Here is a 15,294-nt window from a genome sequence, read left to right as displayed (position 1 = left end):
AGCAGGGGTGAGTAGTCACTTTTGGAAGGTGCTAGTGATGTCAGCTGTTTGCCCAGCCTCACTGGCCAGGTTTCCAGGCTTCCTGTAGGCCTCTGCGGAGGAACCAGAGGCATTAATCCCCACACAGACCTGGGTTGGGCCCAGGCTGGGTCAGGACCAGCTGGGGACTTGGTTTGACCTCAGTGATGATGACACCCAGCTTGTCCCACCGGGACATCCAACCCCCACCCAAGAATAACGCCACTACCCATGAGCATGGATTCATGCTGGCCCTTGCGGGGGCAAGGCAGGGGGTGCACCTTGTTGACAGAACTTGTTTTCCTCCATCCCCTCAGCCCCAAAAAGCTTCATCAAGGCCACAAATGCCAGCCAGAACGTCACCCTCTGCAGGCGAGTCAGCTGCAGTAGGAAGAGGCTCTAAGACAGTGGCCTGGGAGCCGGCACCTGTCAGTTCCTCTGCCTGAAGAGAAGGAAATGGAAGGGCAACACCCAGAGGTGGACACAGACCCAGAGGACTGGAGCTTTCCCAGCCAAGCTCTAGTTCAGAGTAGACAGGTAACGGCCCACTGTCAGCAACAGGAGCACCTATCTTTCATCTCATGTCTTAATTTCCCCTGCAGACTTCTTCTGTGGGGCCATTTTCCAGTCTCTTAACTGGGTGAAGTTCTCTGGCTCCAAGTGTTGGGCGAAGTGCTCGCTCACACCATACAAACGATGCACAGCTTGGGAAAATCATTGCTTTTAATGACAGAGAAAGCACACCAAACTATAACAGAAGCCCGTCAAGAGTTGCCACCGTACAAATCAACGCCTGGAGACCCTGAACTGGCATTAGACATTCACAGGGAAGTCAGTCGAGGCTAAGGAAACATCCACGTAGCATCTCTGAGGACACGACGGAGGCAGGAGACAGTGACGGCTCACACACGTGCTGTGCATCTGTGACTTGGACTCCCCTGCAGGCAGTTTTTTTCCCCTTTCCTCATTTGATGGTGGGGCCTGGGGAGGATGGTAAATGACCAAGTGGATGATGTATTAGCATCCAGGAGAGCCAGTACTGTAGACAGCGTGGCCCATGCACTCCACGGGTCAGACTCAAGAAACAGGACTGGACACCGGTCCTCTGAACAATGGCTCAGGGAGCGAGCTCGATGGATGAAGAGCAGCTCCTTTAGAATCTAGGGTCTGCACACAACTTCCCGAAGGCATGCTAGGAAATAGGTTTATCAACGAAACTTTGTCATCCCAAAGTGGTAAAAGTCATTCTCCTAGTTTTTACTGCATGTATCTAGGTTTCAAATGAAAGGACGAGAAAAAAGGCAGCAACTCAAAAATTATTTGGAATATTGTGGCACCTCACCAATCTGTTTTGCTTATAATATATGGCAGAGCAAACGGAACCCTGTCGATAGACACTTTCATTATAGATAACCCTATACTGTACACTCTCAGAATACAGAAAGAATCCATCCTATCATATATGTTTCATCTTTAAAAATAATCTAGCATAGTCATATTTTCTGGCTAGTAACAAACTATTAACATCTTCTGAGAATACAGAGAAAACTCTGGGATTAATAGTAAATTCTCGGACGTGCTCCCCCCCACCCCCCATTCAGCATCATCTATAAAGACATTTCTGCAAAGGCATCCCAGACTCATTCGTAATTGGGAGAAGAAATGGATATGTTAGTTTCACCAGATGGACTTTTAGCAAGAAGTGATGGAACATTTTTATCTTGGCAAAAAATGAAGCGCAAACATAACATTTCACAGGTTCAGGCCCATGCAAACGCATGTTTTGTTACGTGGGGGCATTTAAATCTCATCCCGAAACCACGATTAGCATGCAGGCTGTTTTCAACTACTGAATTAGGATAATTATTGGCAGTGCACCTTTTTTATGTAACCATGATCACTAAGGCAGATTATTTCACCTTGTATAGAATATCGGCAATATCTTGTCAGATGCATGTTATACAGTGTGGACCTGTGACTTACTGTTTTTCTTTAAAAAAAAAAGAAAAAAAAAATAACCTCAAAACACAGATCCCTAAACACAATTCAGTTGAAAATGAACTGTGAAGCTTTTAGAAATATATTTTAAACTACAAGGCTGCCCTGTTTTTGTTTTTTTTATGAACATTTTAAAAAGTTCCCACCCCTAAAAATTTGCCAAATTATTTCTTCGTTATTGGTAATAGTCTCACCAATTCGCTACCATGCCTGACTCTTGCTGAACCGCAGCTGCTAAAGTCTTTAATGCGTAATCAATGCTCTTTGGGGTCAGTAAAGTTCTCCAACTGTCAACCTGGAAACCAAAGGACCCTTAGTTCTCAATCCATCCTTTCGACAGTGGTCCCCACAATGGGTGTTCAAGTGCCCCAGGGGTGCTCAGACTGGGGTTAGCTTGGCTGCCCCACGTTGACCTTCAAGCTCCGGACCCAGCTGCGAGCTGATCTGCAGACCGGTGGAATAGCCTTCGTTTTTCAACAGGAACACATGGGAGCTGAGTTTGCTTATTCAAGAGAAGCTGAGGCCATAGAGGCAGCTCCTTGGCCAAAATCAGACGCCACGTGGGATTTGTATGTGTTTGTGTGAGGCCAATGTAGCAGGAGATCTGGGAAGTTCCCGGGGAGCGTTCCCTCCGCTGGGCGTTTCAGACAACAGAACCTTTGGAAGACGACAAGTGGATTGACTGAATCCTGATGGCCAACGTCCTCTGTAAGTCCTGCAGCACGTCCTGGCCCGTCCCTTCGCCATTTTTGTCATACAGGAGCTGCTTGAATGCTTCGTTTTCGATGAGGACCATCATGTTTTTGAGAAAGTAGCCTTCACAATATGCTGAGAGCTCTGTGACTCCAAGAAACTGTGGAGAGTGGAGAGGAAGCAGGAGATGGTTACGTTTCTGCAATGCACCCGACAGCTTTCATCTAGAAGGATGGAGAACCCCTATGACGGGAGATGGGCTGCAAAAATGGCCCTCATTCTCCACACTTAGCTGTATTCACACTCTTGAGACGTAACTTTGCAGCTCTTCCCATCAAAGGGCTGGAGTCCATTTCTCCACCACTTGGCCTCGTGACTTGCTCAGGCCAATAGAACACGGCAGAAGTGAGAGCTGCCAATTCTGAGCTAGCTTCAAGTGGCCCCCTGTGTGCTTCTGTGCTCTCACTCAGAGCCCTATTTCTAACGGAAACAAGCCTGGGCTAGCCAGCTTGGAGGGTGAACCACCATGTGAAGCTGAGAGGAGAGACAGCAGCAGAGCCCAGCAGGGCTCACTAAAGCAAACCACGGCTGACCCGCCAGCTGACCTCAGAAGCAAGGCCTGCTGAGATCAGAAGAACCTTCCAGCCATCCCCTCGACCCATGTGCCAAATAAGTGCTCACTGTTCTAACTACTGGGTTTTGTGTTTCTTTGTTACACTATAGACAACTGGCACCCTAATGGAGTTGCAGACACAGTTCTAAGCTCTTTACAAGTATTAACTCATTTAATTCTCACAACAATCCTACGAGTGGGCACTGCCTACCTACCCACTGCATTTAGGGCAGTGGTTCTCAACCGGCGGTGATTTTGCCTCCCAGGGGACATTTGGAAAAGTTTGAAGACACTTTTGGCTGTCACAATCTGGGGGTGGCGGTGGTATGTGTACTACTGGCATCTAATGGGTAGATACCGGGGATGCTGCTAAGCATCCATGAAGCATAGGATGGTCCCCACAGCAAGGAATTATGCACCTCAAGCTGTCAACAGAGCTGAGGTTGAGAAATTGATCTAGAGACCTGACTGCCAATAGACTAAACCAATAAGGAAGGGATCATGTTGACCTGGTCCACTGGTATACGCACAAGCAGAGGGCTTGGCAGACAGTAGACAATAAGTATTTGTTAAATGTATGAACGAACAGTTAACTCTCAGAATAATGATATGAACAGCGATCATTTATTGGGAGCTTACCATGTGCTGGGCACCTTGCTAGGCACTTCACGGGCATCATCTCATCGAATCCTCAACCTTCCTTGAGGCAGGTGTATTACCACCTCCAATTTACAGACAAGGAAACAGAGGCAAGAGAGTAACTTACAAAAATTCACACGACATGTCAAGGGCACAACCAGGAACTGAATGCTGGTAATTCAAATCTTTAAGGCTGCATGCTTAACCATTGAGACGCTGCCTCCAGCCTGGTCCCTTAATCAGAGGACAGGTGTGTAGCCTCGTGACTGCTTGGTGGAGGAATCTATGTCTGAGACACAGAAGTAAATGTGGATATGGGGGTTGGCTATCTGTCTTCCAAACTTTTCTACAGTTTTCAAAACTTGTGAGTTTCTCTCCTGCAATGAACTGAATGCTCAGAAGTGCTAATTGCTCCTTGAGATGACATCCTGCTACTTTATTTAGATACTGGATCATCTAAATTATCTAAATGCTGGATCATCCTTCTGAACTCTCTACGATCCTGTCCTTTAAACCAGAGACGCCCTTTAAGTTGTTGGACATGAAATGGTGGAACAATGACGAGGCAGTGCCGACAGGCTATGGTGGAATGAGCTGGAAGACTTGGAGGCAAGTTGGGGCTCCCCCATCTCTCCAAATATGTGACCAGGGCTGGGTCACCTGGCCTTTCGCTTTACGTTCCTGATTTTCAAAATAGGAATTATGACATCTGCATCACAGATCTGTTGGGAGAATTCAGTGGAATATGATTTATGGTAGGACTCTACCATCTGTCACCCTCGGGGGAGGCAGGTTGGGAAGCCAGCTAATGGAGGGGTCTCTAGAACCTGCCTGAGTTTTTATTCCAGACTTTGCCACTTACTAGCCATTGGCTGTTGGGAAAATTATATAATCTCTCTGTGTCTCAGAATTCCTACCCATAAAATGGGGGTGATGATAATATCTAATAGTCTGTCATTGCGATGAAATGAGATAATGCGTGGAGTGTTTAGAACAATGGTTGATGGCAGTCAGCACTCACTCAATGTTAGCTGTTATTATAACATGTAAACTATTTATAATTATTATTCTCCTTCTCACTAACTGGTATCCAGTGCTCCACATGGATACAGTAGGTGGCCAGGTTGGGATAAGGGGTGTGGACTGTAACTACAGAACCTAGCCTAGCTAACTGGCCCATAGAAGGACCAATCCTGTAACCTTGAACTCACTGACGCCATGTGCTAATTCACTAAGCCAACAGCAACCACGTGCATAAAAACCATGTGCCACCTTGTGCAAGTCAACTCACTTCTCTATGCTTCCATTTCCCAAGCTGCAAGGTGAGGGGAGCGAACGAGAGGGTACCACGCTCTTCGGCACAGTTAGGACGCAGACACACTAGGGGATTCCGTGGTCTCCAAGGGGCCAAGAGGGCCTGGTGAGGTTTATGAGGTGAGTGGGCTTATCATCACCCAAATGTTCACTGGATGCATAGTATCCTGGAGCTGGGAGAGATCTTAGGAATGCTTCCATTCTTACAACAGGAACCCTGCTCTTAGAGGCACAGAGTAAAAGGCCTCATTGTACAGGTGGGGAAACTGAGGCTCAGAGATGCCTATCTTTGATTCTGTAGACACAGAGAGAACCCCCACACACACCTAGCCACTTGCTTTGTATATGGATGTCACTGTCACTCATCACAAGTTAGTGTAAGTGAAGAATAATAAGCATAATAAATACTCACATTCATATTTGGTGATAATGACTATCCAGTTAGACACTTGCCTACCTCCACTCAGCTAATTACTGACAGATCTGGGACTGGCACTCTCATCTCCTAGACCAATGGTTGACAAATTACAGGCCTGTGGGCCAAATGCGGCCCACCACCTGTTTTTGTAAAGTTTTATTGGAACACAGCCACACCCATTCATTTACATATCGTCTATGGCTGCTTTTGCACTACAACGGCAGAACTGACAGGTACAAAAGCGACAGTGTGGCCCGTGTGAAAATATTTATCTGGCCCTTTACAAAGTTTGCTGACCCCTGTCCTAGACTATAATTTTTTCAAGGGCAGAGACCACATCTTACTAATTTATTAAATTCAGATGAATACAGTTTCTGGTGAACAGTGGGTGCTAAATAAACACTAGTGAATGAATCCCCCGGTTTCTAAGTCTATGTTCGTTCCAGCACAGCCCACTGTTGAGCTAACTGTCTTAGCTTAGATTCATCTTGATGAACCAGCTGGTTCTTTTTCTCAAGAGGTGAAAGACACCCTTGAAGGGACCATGAGAAGCCCCAGTGCCTCTTTTTCATGACTGAATAGTTCGGGACAGCTTTGCTAGGAGAAACAAAGATGGCTAAGCCGTGCATATATGGCATGGACTTCTTGTCTGCATAAATCCCACAGTTGTTTCCAACGGTGAGATGAGCGTAGCTTATGCGGCCAAGGCTTGGTTGACATTTGGAACACGGTTGTTAGCATCTAATGCCTGCATTTCCTGGGGTTTTAAACCAAGTGATGGTGTCTTTTTTTTCCCATCTTTTTTTACTAAACCAATTTGTAGCACAATCTGCCAGGAAGAGAATGCACATGGCATGTGATCACTAGGGGTCGCTGCAGTACCCACAGCGCAGGGGAAGCAGAGCATAGAAAGGGCAGGGGCTGCTGGCCTCGCCCTGGCCTCCATGCAAATAGCACCAAAGGCGGACGTTTGCATAGGAAACACTCCAGGATGTGGCCTGGGAGGCCCAGGCAGAGGCTGGCGTCTGTAAAAAGCAAAGCTCTGGCTGCAAAGATAGACAAATGAAAGAGAGTTCTCTGCCATTGGTATTTTAAGGCTGTAGCACAAACGTATTCCTACCCTGGGCTCACACTGCATCAGGGCACAATATTAAATAACAAGATACACTACAGAAGCTGCCCGCCAAGGAGCCTGAAGTGATTAAAATGGAACTGTGGAACGCAGGCCTTGATGCCAAGGTGACAGGCCATGGAAAAGCCACTTGTGGATGTGGGGTTCACAGGGCAATTTGAGTGTCTGTGGCCAGGGGAGCAGGTGGAGGACCACAGACTGATCAGGCTTTCGTCCCAGGTACACAGAGTCTCTCTGGATGCTTTTCTGCACAGTAATCAGTTTAAAATTAAAAAAAAAAAAATTGCCATGTCATGAGAAACCAGATTTTGGCAAAACTCTCACTTAACCGAAACACCCAGTGTGTGTGTGAGAGTGTAGGAAGTAGCCTGGCACCAATCAGAAGACCTTTTTTGAGTATCGAGGATTATTGCAAATATCTCAAACATTCATTAGGCCAGACAGTAAACACAGGGTCAAGAACTTGTGCTTTGGAGTCAGACAAAGCTAGGTTTATACTTCTGGCTGCATCCCCCAAAGAACTGAAAGCAGGGACTCAAACAGACATTTGCACACCCATGTTCACAGCAGCATCATTCACAGTAGCTAAAGGTGGAAGCAGCCCAAGTGTCCACTGAGGGCTGACTGGATAAACACATTGTGGTACATACACACAATGGAATATTATTCAGCCTTAAAAAGGAAGGAAATTCTGGGGCTGGCCCAGTGGTGCAGCAGCTAAGTGCGCACGTTCCACTTTGGTGGCCCAGGGTTCGCCAGTTTGGATCCCGGGTGCGGACATGGCACTGCTTGCCAAGCCATGCTGTGGTAGGTGTCCCACATATAAAGTGGGGGAAGATGGGGGGCACAGATGTGAGCTCAGGGCTAGTCTTCCTCAGCAAAAAGAGGAGGATTGGTGGCAGATGTTACCTCAGGGCTAATCTTCCTCCAAAAAAAAAAAAAAAGGAAGGAAATTCTGACACATGCTACAATATGGAATAATCTTGAAGACACTATGGCAAGTCAAATAAACTAGTCACAAAAGGATAAATACTGTATGAGTCCACTTATATGAGGTACCTAGAGGAGTCAAATTCATAGAGACAGATTCATATAATTCAAATTCATAGAATGGTGGTTGCCAGGGGCTGAGGGGAGGGAAAATGGGGAGTTATTGTTCAATGGGTACAGAGTGTCAGTTTGGGAAGAAGAAAACAGATCGATGGTGGTGATGGCTGCACGACAATGTGAGTGTACTTAATGCCACTGAACTGTACATTTAGAAATCGTTAAAATGGTAAATTTCATGTTATGTCTATTTAACCTCAATAAAAAAAATTTCAGTAATAGCTGTGTGACCTTAAGTAAGTTACTTCACCTCTCTATGCCTCAGTTTCCTTATGATGACATGGGACTAATGATAGTATTTACCTACAAGGGTTGTGGTGAGGATTAAAAAAAGACGATGCAACCAGGCTTTTAGCACAGGCGCCTGCACATGAAAAGGGCTCACTGGATGTTGGCTTAAGTCAGAAAATAACATCTCAAACGCAACCTGACTTTTCACAATGAGCAATGAGAGTGTGATTCACGTCAGCTGTGACTCCACAGAGCCGTGGATGCGGGAGGCATGTGTACTGAGCTCCAGTTATGCAAAAGAAGATTAAATTAATTCTGGATCTTAACGCATCTCATGGTTTCTTCCTAGCAAATGCTAATACCCCTGTCCTGCGCGCATTTAACAAAACGAAGTGGCAATTGGACAAATTAGTTTAATTCTCCTGGTTCCAGTATCCCCACTTGTGAAATGAAATGGATGAAATCAGTGGTTCCCCAAAATCAGAGTGAACATTGGCCCTAGGGTTTAAGTCACAATGGTCACCCTGGGAGCTTGTTAAAATACAGATTCCTGGGCACCCCTGCAGAGATCATTGCGGGTGGAGGGCTGAACAGAGATTCAAAATTCTCCCCAGGTGATTCTGCTCAGTAGTCAGGTGTTGGGTCCACCTGACTAGGAGGTCTCCTTGGACCCCCTCCAGTGCTGACAACCTGTCTCAACCTTGGCTACATCTGAGAATCACCTGGGAAGCTTTGAAATACACCTTTTTCCCAGGCTCCGCCCCCAGAGGTTGATTTAATTGGTCTGTGATAGGGCTCAGCACAGAGATTTTAAGTGATTCTACACAGTTTTAGAAGAGCGTTTCTCACCTTGAGGATGCCCCAGAATCACCTGGAGGGCTTTCGAAGCCTGGGATGGCTGGGCCCACCCCAAGAGGTTCTGATTCAGGAGGTGTGGGGTGGGGCCCTAGACTTCATATTTCTAACAAGTTCCCTGAAGATGCTGATGCTGCTGGACTGGGTGCCCCACTCTGAGAACCACTGTTCCAGAACCTTCCTACTCACGGTGTGGCTTAGACCAGCAGCATGAGGCTTCAGCCTGGGAGCTTGTTAGAAACAGAACCCAGGGCCCACCGCAGGCCCGCGGAATCAGTCTGCAATGTGATTCATATGCACGTTAGAGTTTGAGAAGCACTGTGTGAGAACAACTCTGCTTTTGAAACTGCTGGGTGCCTGCTTTCACTGCATTCTGGAGAGGCGTGACGAAGGGAAAGGCATCTTTTCTAGAGCAGGTGGCTCAGGCCCGAGTGAACAGGCCAGCATCCGCCCTCCGCCCCGACACAGTGTGCCCGTGAAGGAGAAGCCTGTCACGTTTCAGTGCGCGGCGTGTGCTCGGGGCCGCGGAGTGGGGTGGGTTACCTTGGCGTGGTTGTAAATATCCACACAGTTGTCCGTATTGATGCTCTTTGCACAGATAATCTCACAGTGTCGTTGCAAAGCCTCCAGCTGGAAAAATTTAGCTGCAGACAGGAGCTGAAAACCATCAAAAGAGTCTGTTAGAGGTTGGGAGGTGAAAAGAAAGGCATGAATGGTGAGAGGAATCCTCAACGTCCACTATGGTGTCCCAAGGTGAAGGGACTGGGAATAAAGGTGACAGGACATCACTTTAAAGCACAAAGGCAACCCTAGAGGACTAAGAGCGACAGAATCTATGCTGGGGGTCGAAGTGAACCAAATTCACCTCTATTCTAGCAGGAGGTCAAGCAAAAATGCCTAAAACTGTTATGTCCAGAAATAAGGGTGAACGCCATTATTTAGCAAGACAGATATCGACGTGGCTCACTCTCTCTGTTCATCCAGGTCTCCATGAGAATGCCACCCCAGAGAAGCCTCCCAGATCACCTCCCCCACCCCCAGGCTGCCGCTGTCTGGCCCCCTGACCCCGTCTTAGTCCTCCTCACACCAGACATGATGTCATGTCTGTCGCCCTCACCAGAGGCCAGGAGGGCAGGGCTCTCTGTCCAGGCGCATCATTGCTGTATCTGGGCCCTGAGCGCGGCGCCCGGCTGGAGATGCTCCACGGATGTGTGCTGAGAGAGTGACAGGCTTTGGGGAGGGGAAGGAACAGCTCAAGCAAGAGTTCAAAGGGATTGCCTTTGGGGAAAGGACTGGGGCGGCAGAGCGTGGCTGGCTGAGCTGTTTATTATGACAAGCGCTTCTGTATTATTTACATGATTTAAGTGGATGCTCATTATTTCTATTTTAAAATAATTAAAAGAAACTGTTTACAGAAGAGGCCTCATCCTCAGACTGGGGCCTGGTCCTGGCGTGGAGAAGTATCTGAGGAGCAGTCCAGAGAGACAAGAGGGCAACTCTTGGAGGGATGGGGGAGGGGGGGGGCAGAGTGACCACGGAAGGTTTCACAGAGTAAGAAAAGGGTAAATGGGAATACAGTCCTTATGGCTCTCACCATGTGCCAGGCGCTGTTCTAAGCATCTTATAAATAGGAACTCTTAAATTCTTCAAAACCTAGTGAGGTAGATATTGTTATCCTCATTTTATAGGTGAGGAAACTGGGGCTCAGAGAGGTTAAATCACTTGTCCAAGATCACACAGCTCAGAAGGGGATTTAAACTCAGCCTGGCCCAGAGTCCCCGTTCTAACCACCGCGTGGGGTTGCCTCTTGAATGATGGATAGTGTTCTGACATCTCTCATCAGCCAGGCACCCTGGCCTTCAGAGGCCTGCCTGGGGTTCCGGCTCTTCTGCTCAGGATTATCCGAGTGATTTTGGCTTCTGGTTCAAAGCTCTCAGCTTTGAGTAGGAAAACTGACAAGAGTTCCACTTCTAGGAAGGAGCAGAGGAAACCCTGGCCTTGGACAGAAGGGGCAGACACGAGCCCTCTGGACAGGGGAGGGGAGAACAGGCTGAATTCGAGAGGTAGAAGGAGAGGAGCAGAGCCAAGGAGCTGCGGGATGAGGGATGGTCGACCCGAATGAGCAGGGAGAGCGCTGCAATCAGCTTTCAGCTTCTGCATCCAGGGACACGCTGTGATTTGAGGAATGTTTGCAGATAATTCTCTTACAAATGACAGGGGAGAAGTCGGCAAATAGCTCCTGATGATGCTATCTGAGCCCCAGCTGTGCCTCAGTCTCCGCAGTAAATTTCCTTTGTCCCACCCCCACAGCCAGTTAAAGTTGGATTTCGCTGGTTGCTACCAAAAGGGTTTGGGCCGGCGCCCTGAGCACCCCAGCCTTCCAGGGAGGGGCTCTGATGAGAAGCCCGTGGGAGGTCTAAGGGGCAGGCAGGACCCCAAAACCTGCATCCAAAAGAAACCCAACACAGTGCCCCTCAGACACTGCCGGTGACTGAGTTTACAGAGGTGCCATCCACCCCGTAACATGAAAGATTCCTTACCTCCATTATCTCGTTGTTTTTAATGAGAAGTGACTCGGGGCCGCCATAGTAGAGATACTGCATGACCAGCTGGAAGAAAGGACACAGTGAGCCAAGCGTCACCAGCACACAGTCACAGGCCTCTTACAGCCCCCGGGTCGAAGCCTCAGGCTAGTTCCTGAGTCCCTCCCACACCCATTCCCAGTGGTCGCCATTCCCCGTTTGATGGCTGCCTTCCAGAAGTTCCATTTAGAACGGTTTTGTGGTTGGGTTTCTTTCCTTACAGCGTGCTGCAATTTGTCTCCAAGTCAACCCCAGGGCCACATGACACAGTTCTCAGCTCTGCTCCCCAGGATGGTCTCCTCGCATCTATGGATGGCAATCACTGTTGTCCTCTTACCTTCCACCCCATCAGGCTGCTCAAAACTGCTGCCATGTGGCGTGGCTTAAAGAAGCTGCAGCAGCGGCCATCCCCCTGGGAACAAGGCCCACTTTGACCAGAAGTCTCTGATTTAAGTCCCAGAGGACGACTCTGGGCTACCACAGGACCACCTGCTCCTTATTACAACTTAGGACAAGATCCAAGGTGAAGCCTTTAGGGGTCCAGGTTTCAACGTTTCACTGATGGTGTGAACAGTCCAAGCCAGGCTGTTCTTGGTTCCTGTGACTCAGGATGCTCGAATGGTGTGCAAAGTCCCAGAGCTTTGAAAACTAGTGTCCCTTAAGTAGAATGAAGCCCACAGATGTGTTAGACTTGGCTGTCACCACCACCCATGAAACAGTGTTAATTTTTTTAGGTGGTGTGTACCCTTTCCAGTTGGGAACAGTCTCCTCCACTCCCTATTGTCTTCTGCCTGTGTGACACACCGACTTCACCTGCCTGGTTCTAAGGCAGCTGTGTTGGAAAAATCTATAGACTTGCTGTATCCCATCTTTGGGCACCTGTAAAATGAGGTGCTTAGACTGGGCTGCCGTCTACGGTCCCTTCAGGCTCTGATAGTCTGTGACCAATATAGGGCAGTGGTTAATTGCAAGGACCGTGGAGTTGGGCTGCCTCAGTTTCTGCTCTGGCTCTGCTGCTTAAAAGCTGGGTGACCCAAATTAAGTTAGGCTCTCTGTGCCTCCGTTTCATCATCTGTAAAGTGGGGATAATATTACCTACCTCTTGGGGTCGGGATGAGGATTAAATGAGTTAATACATGCAACAGGCCCAGGAGGGGCCTCGCCCGTGGCAATAACTGAAGGAATGTTAAGCTCTTTAATTTTCTCTGAAGTTCAAAAATATTTTTCCAGTAGTGCTTCTGCCATGCGCTGCCACTTTCTTAGGCCATTCAAGACCCTTTGTGACAGATCTCAATCTACTTTTTGCATGCATGTGTTTAAAGCAATTGTTTTTTGTTTTTTTTTTAAATATCGCTTACAGCTTCGTTGAGAGAGATTTCACATAACATGAAATGCACCCATTAAGAGTGTACAGCTCAGTGGTTTTTAGTGTATTTGCTATGTTGTGCAACCATCACTATAACCTAACTTGGGAACATTTTCAACACTCCCAGGAGAAACCCTGCACCCATTAGCCGTCGCTCCCATTTCCTCCCTGGGCAGTCCCTGACAGCCACTATGGGTTTATCTGTTCTGGATGTTTCGTATACATAGAATCATACAACTACATGCTCTTTTGTGTCTGGCTTCTTTCACTTAGCGTGCTATTTTCAAGGTTCGCCCCTGTTGTCCCATATACTGCTGATCAATATCCTGTTGTATGGATGTGCCACATCTTGTGTATCCATTCATCAGCTGATGGACATTTGGGTTGTTTCCGTTTTTTTCGCCATTATGAATACTGCTGTTATGGGTCAATTTACTTGTTCAGAACTTATCTGCCGCTCTGCCCTTTCCTCCTCCTAATCTTGGTAACATCTGCCTTTTAGGCTCCGACCACTCCCACCCCCTTGCCTTTATCAGAACCTATCACTTTCTCTTTCAGCTGATCCCTCTCTGCTTGGATGCCCTTCTCCTCCACCTGTTGAACTCTGCCCCCTATTTCGGGATCCAGCACAGTGGTCACCTCGGTGAAGCTGCCTCAGATCTCAGCTCTCCACGCTGCACCCCACTCTGGGTTGGGCAGCACATCACCCATGGCTGCAGTGTGATTTCCCCAGGCTGGGAGCACAGACGGCGTCTTGTCCATCTTTGCACTCCTAGTGCCTCTCGCAATGCGTGACGCAGCCAGCACACTTTAACCAGAAACGCGAATCCTCTCCTCCCTCTTTTGTGTCTGAATGTCCCATGTCCTGATTTTGGACTTTTGTGACCACCTGCCTGTAGCAGAGATGGTGATGCGTTGATGCTGGTGGCTGAGGCTGTGTGAAATAATAACACAGCATCGTTTCCCCTCCCGCTCTCACCCAGATGGGTCAGAAGCATCTAAAATACCATGTCAGTGAATGTTGGGATATTGGCTTTATTAAAATCAATTTATGTCGCTAGCACCTCTCTTTTATAAAGGCCAAACCAATAATAGTAACAATAAGAGCTATAATAATAACTGCCCCGAACATAGGGCCTCTCCATTTACAAACCATTTCTCCGTGTTATCTCATTTACTCAAGGTTGGGCTGTTGACTTGAAATACTGCTCCTTAGTGGATAGAGATCTTGAGGCTGACGGAATTTAAATTGGGCTGTCCCACGCAACCTCAGACTCCGCCAGCACTCACTTTTTCTGCAAGAGGGCGAGATGAACCCTTATTAGGCCGAAAGCTCTGTTTATGGAGTTGCTTTTCTTGGCAGCTGTCAACCTGCATGAAGCAGGGACTTCAGTGGCGTCTGCAGCCTCGTGGAGGCCCCTCTTCCAGGTGCAGCCTCAGTTGGGTCCAGTCCTTGCCTGCTTGTGATGTTAAACAGTCTTTTGGGGAGGGAACTCAAAGCGGTCTCATTTACTAAAATTCTTCTGTCAGCATGGAAGGGAAGTGAACAGGCCCCTGGGAGCCTCCTTCTGGGTTGGATTCGGCCCTACTTGGCCTATTTCAAGCCACAAATGAGGCTTTTCTTCTTTTATGGGGAAGGGGTGGGCACGCAGAAAAGTCCCCGGGGCCTGCTAAATCTTGCCTGCCCATTACAGTAACTTGAGGCTAACGTGGCCAGGAAACCTGCCCCAGTCAGAAGCAATTACAGGCCTGGGAGTGCCCTGGGGCCTGCTTTCCCAGGCAGGTCTCTCATTCAATGAATCCGCACAGCGAACATTTATTGAGTGCCTACTACAGCCGGGTTCTTATTACAGGAACCTCCCCAATTAGTCCCAGGCTTAGTGGCGGAAGTGTCCCCTCAGGGGAGCACGCATTTTCCAGCTCCTAGCCCATGCTCCAGACTCTAATGGGCCTGATGCTTTCCTCAGGGCTGGTGACTTTTAGGGAGGGCCCAAGTCCCCACAGGAGGGAGGCAGTTAAGACGCCAGGTCTGGGAGTCTCCCAGCCCTTGGTCTGAACCTCAGCGTGGCTGTGATGAGCTGTGGGTGCCTGGGCCACTTCCTTCACCTCTCTTAGTCTGTGCCCCGTCTGTAAGGTGGGAGAGCTCCCTGGAGGGGCAGCTGGAAGGGCTGAGTGAGATGAGATGATGTAACTATAGCTATTGCAATGGTTCTCAGTGGGGTCCATGGACTGGCAGCATCAGCATCATCCGGGTTCTTGTAAGAAACATGAATTCTCAGGCCCCACCTCAGGCCTACACAATCAGAACCTCTGGGGGCCGGGCCCAGG

The 15,294-nt window shown here is 48.3% G+C and overlaps 1 protein-coding gene across 4 annotated transcripts in view; it reads right to left on the bottom strand.

Annotated features, from left to right (window-relative positions):
- Positions 1–723: 723 nt before the first annotated feature.
- The window catches only part of ABTB3 (ankyrin repeat and BTB domain containing 3), a 307,733-nt gene continuing 293,162 nt past the window's right edge, over positions 724–15,294 (bottom strand). For all 4 annotated transcript variants that reach the window (XM_023631669.2, XM_023631671.2, XM_023631670.2 and 1 more), the window contains 3 exons: positions 11,559–11,627; positions 9,562–9,675; positions 724–2,869 (listed from right to left, as the gene is read on the bottom strand). In XM_023631669.2, coding sequence (XP_023487437.2) covers positions 2,660–2,869; positions 9,562–9,675; positions 11,559–11,627 — 393 coding nt within the window. In that variant the 3' untranslated portion in view covers positions 724–2,659. The remainder of the gene's footprint in view (positions 2,870–9,561; positions 9,676–11,558; positions 11,628–15,294) is intronic.

The sequence above is a fragment of the Equus caballus genome, chromosome 28 (assembly GCF_041296265.1).
Source record: "Equus caballus isolate H_3958 breed thoroughbred chromosome 28, TB-T2T, whole genome shotgun sequence".
Taxonomy (NCBI): Eukaryota; Metazoa; Chordata; class Mammalia; order Perissodactyla; family Equidae; genus Equus; species Equus caballus.
Note: the sequence above shows the minus strand (reverse complement) of the source record. Positions and strands in the feature narration are given on the sequence as shown.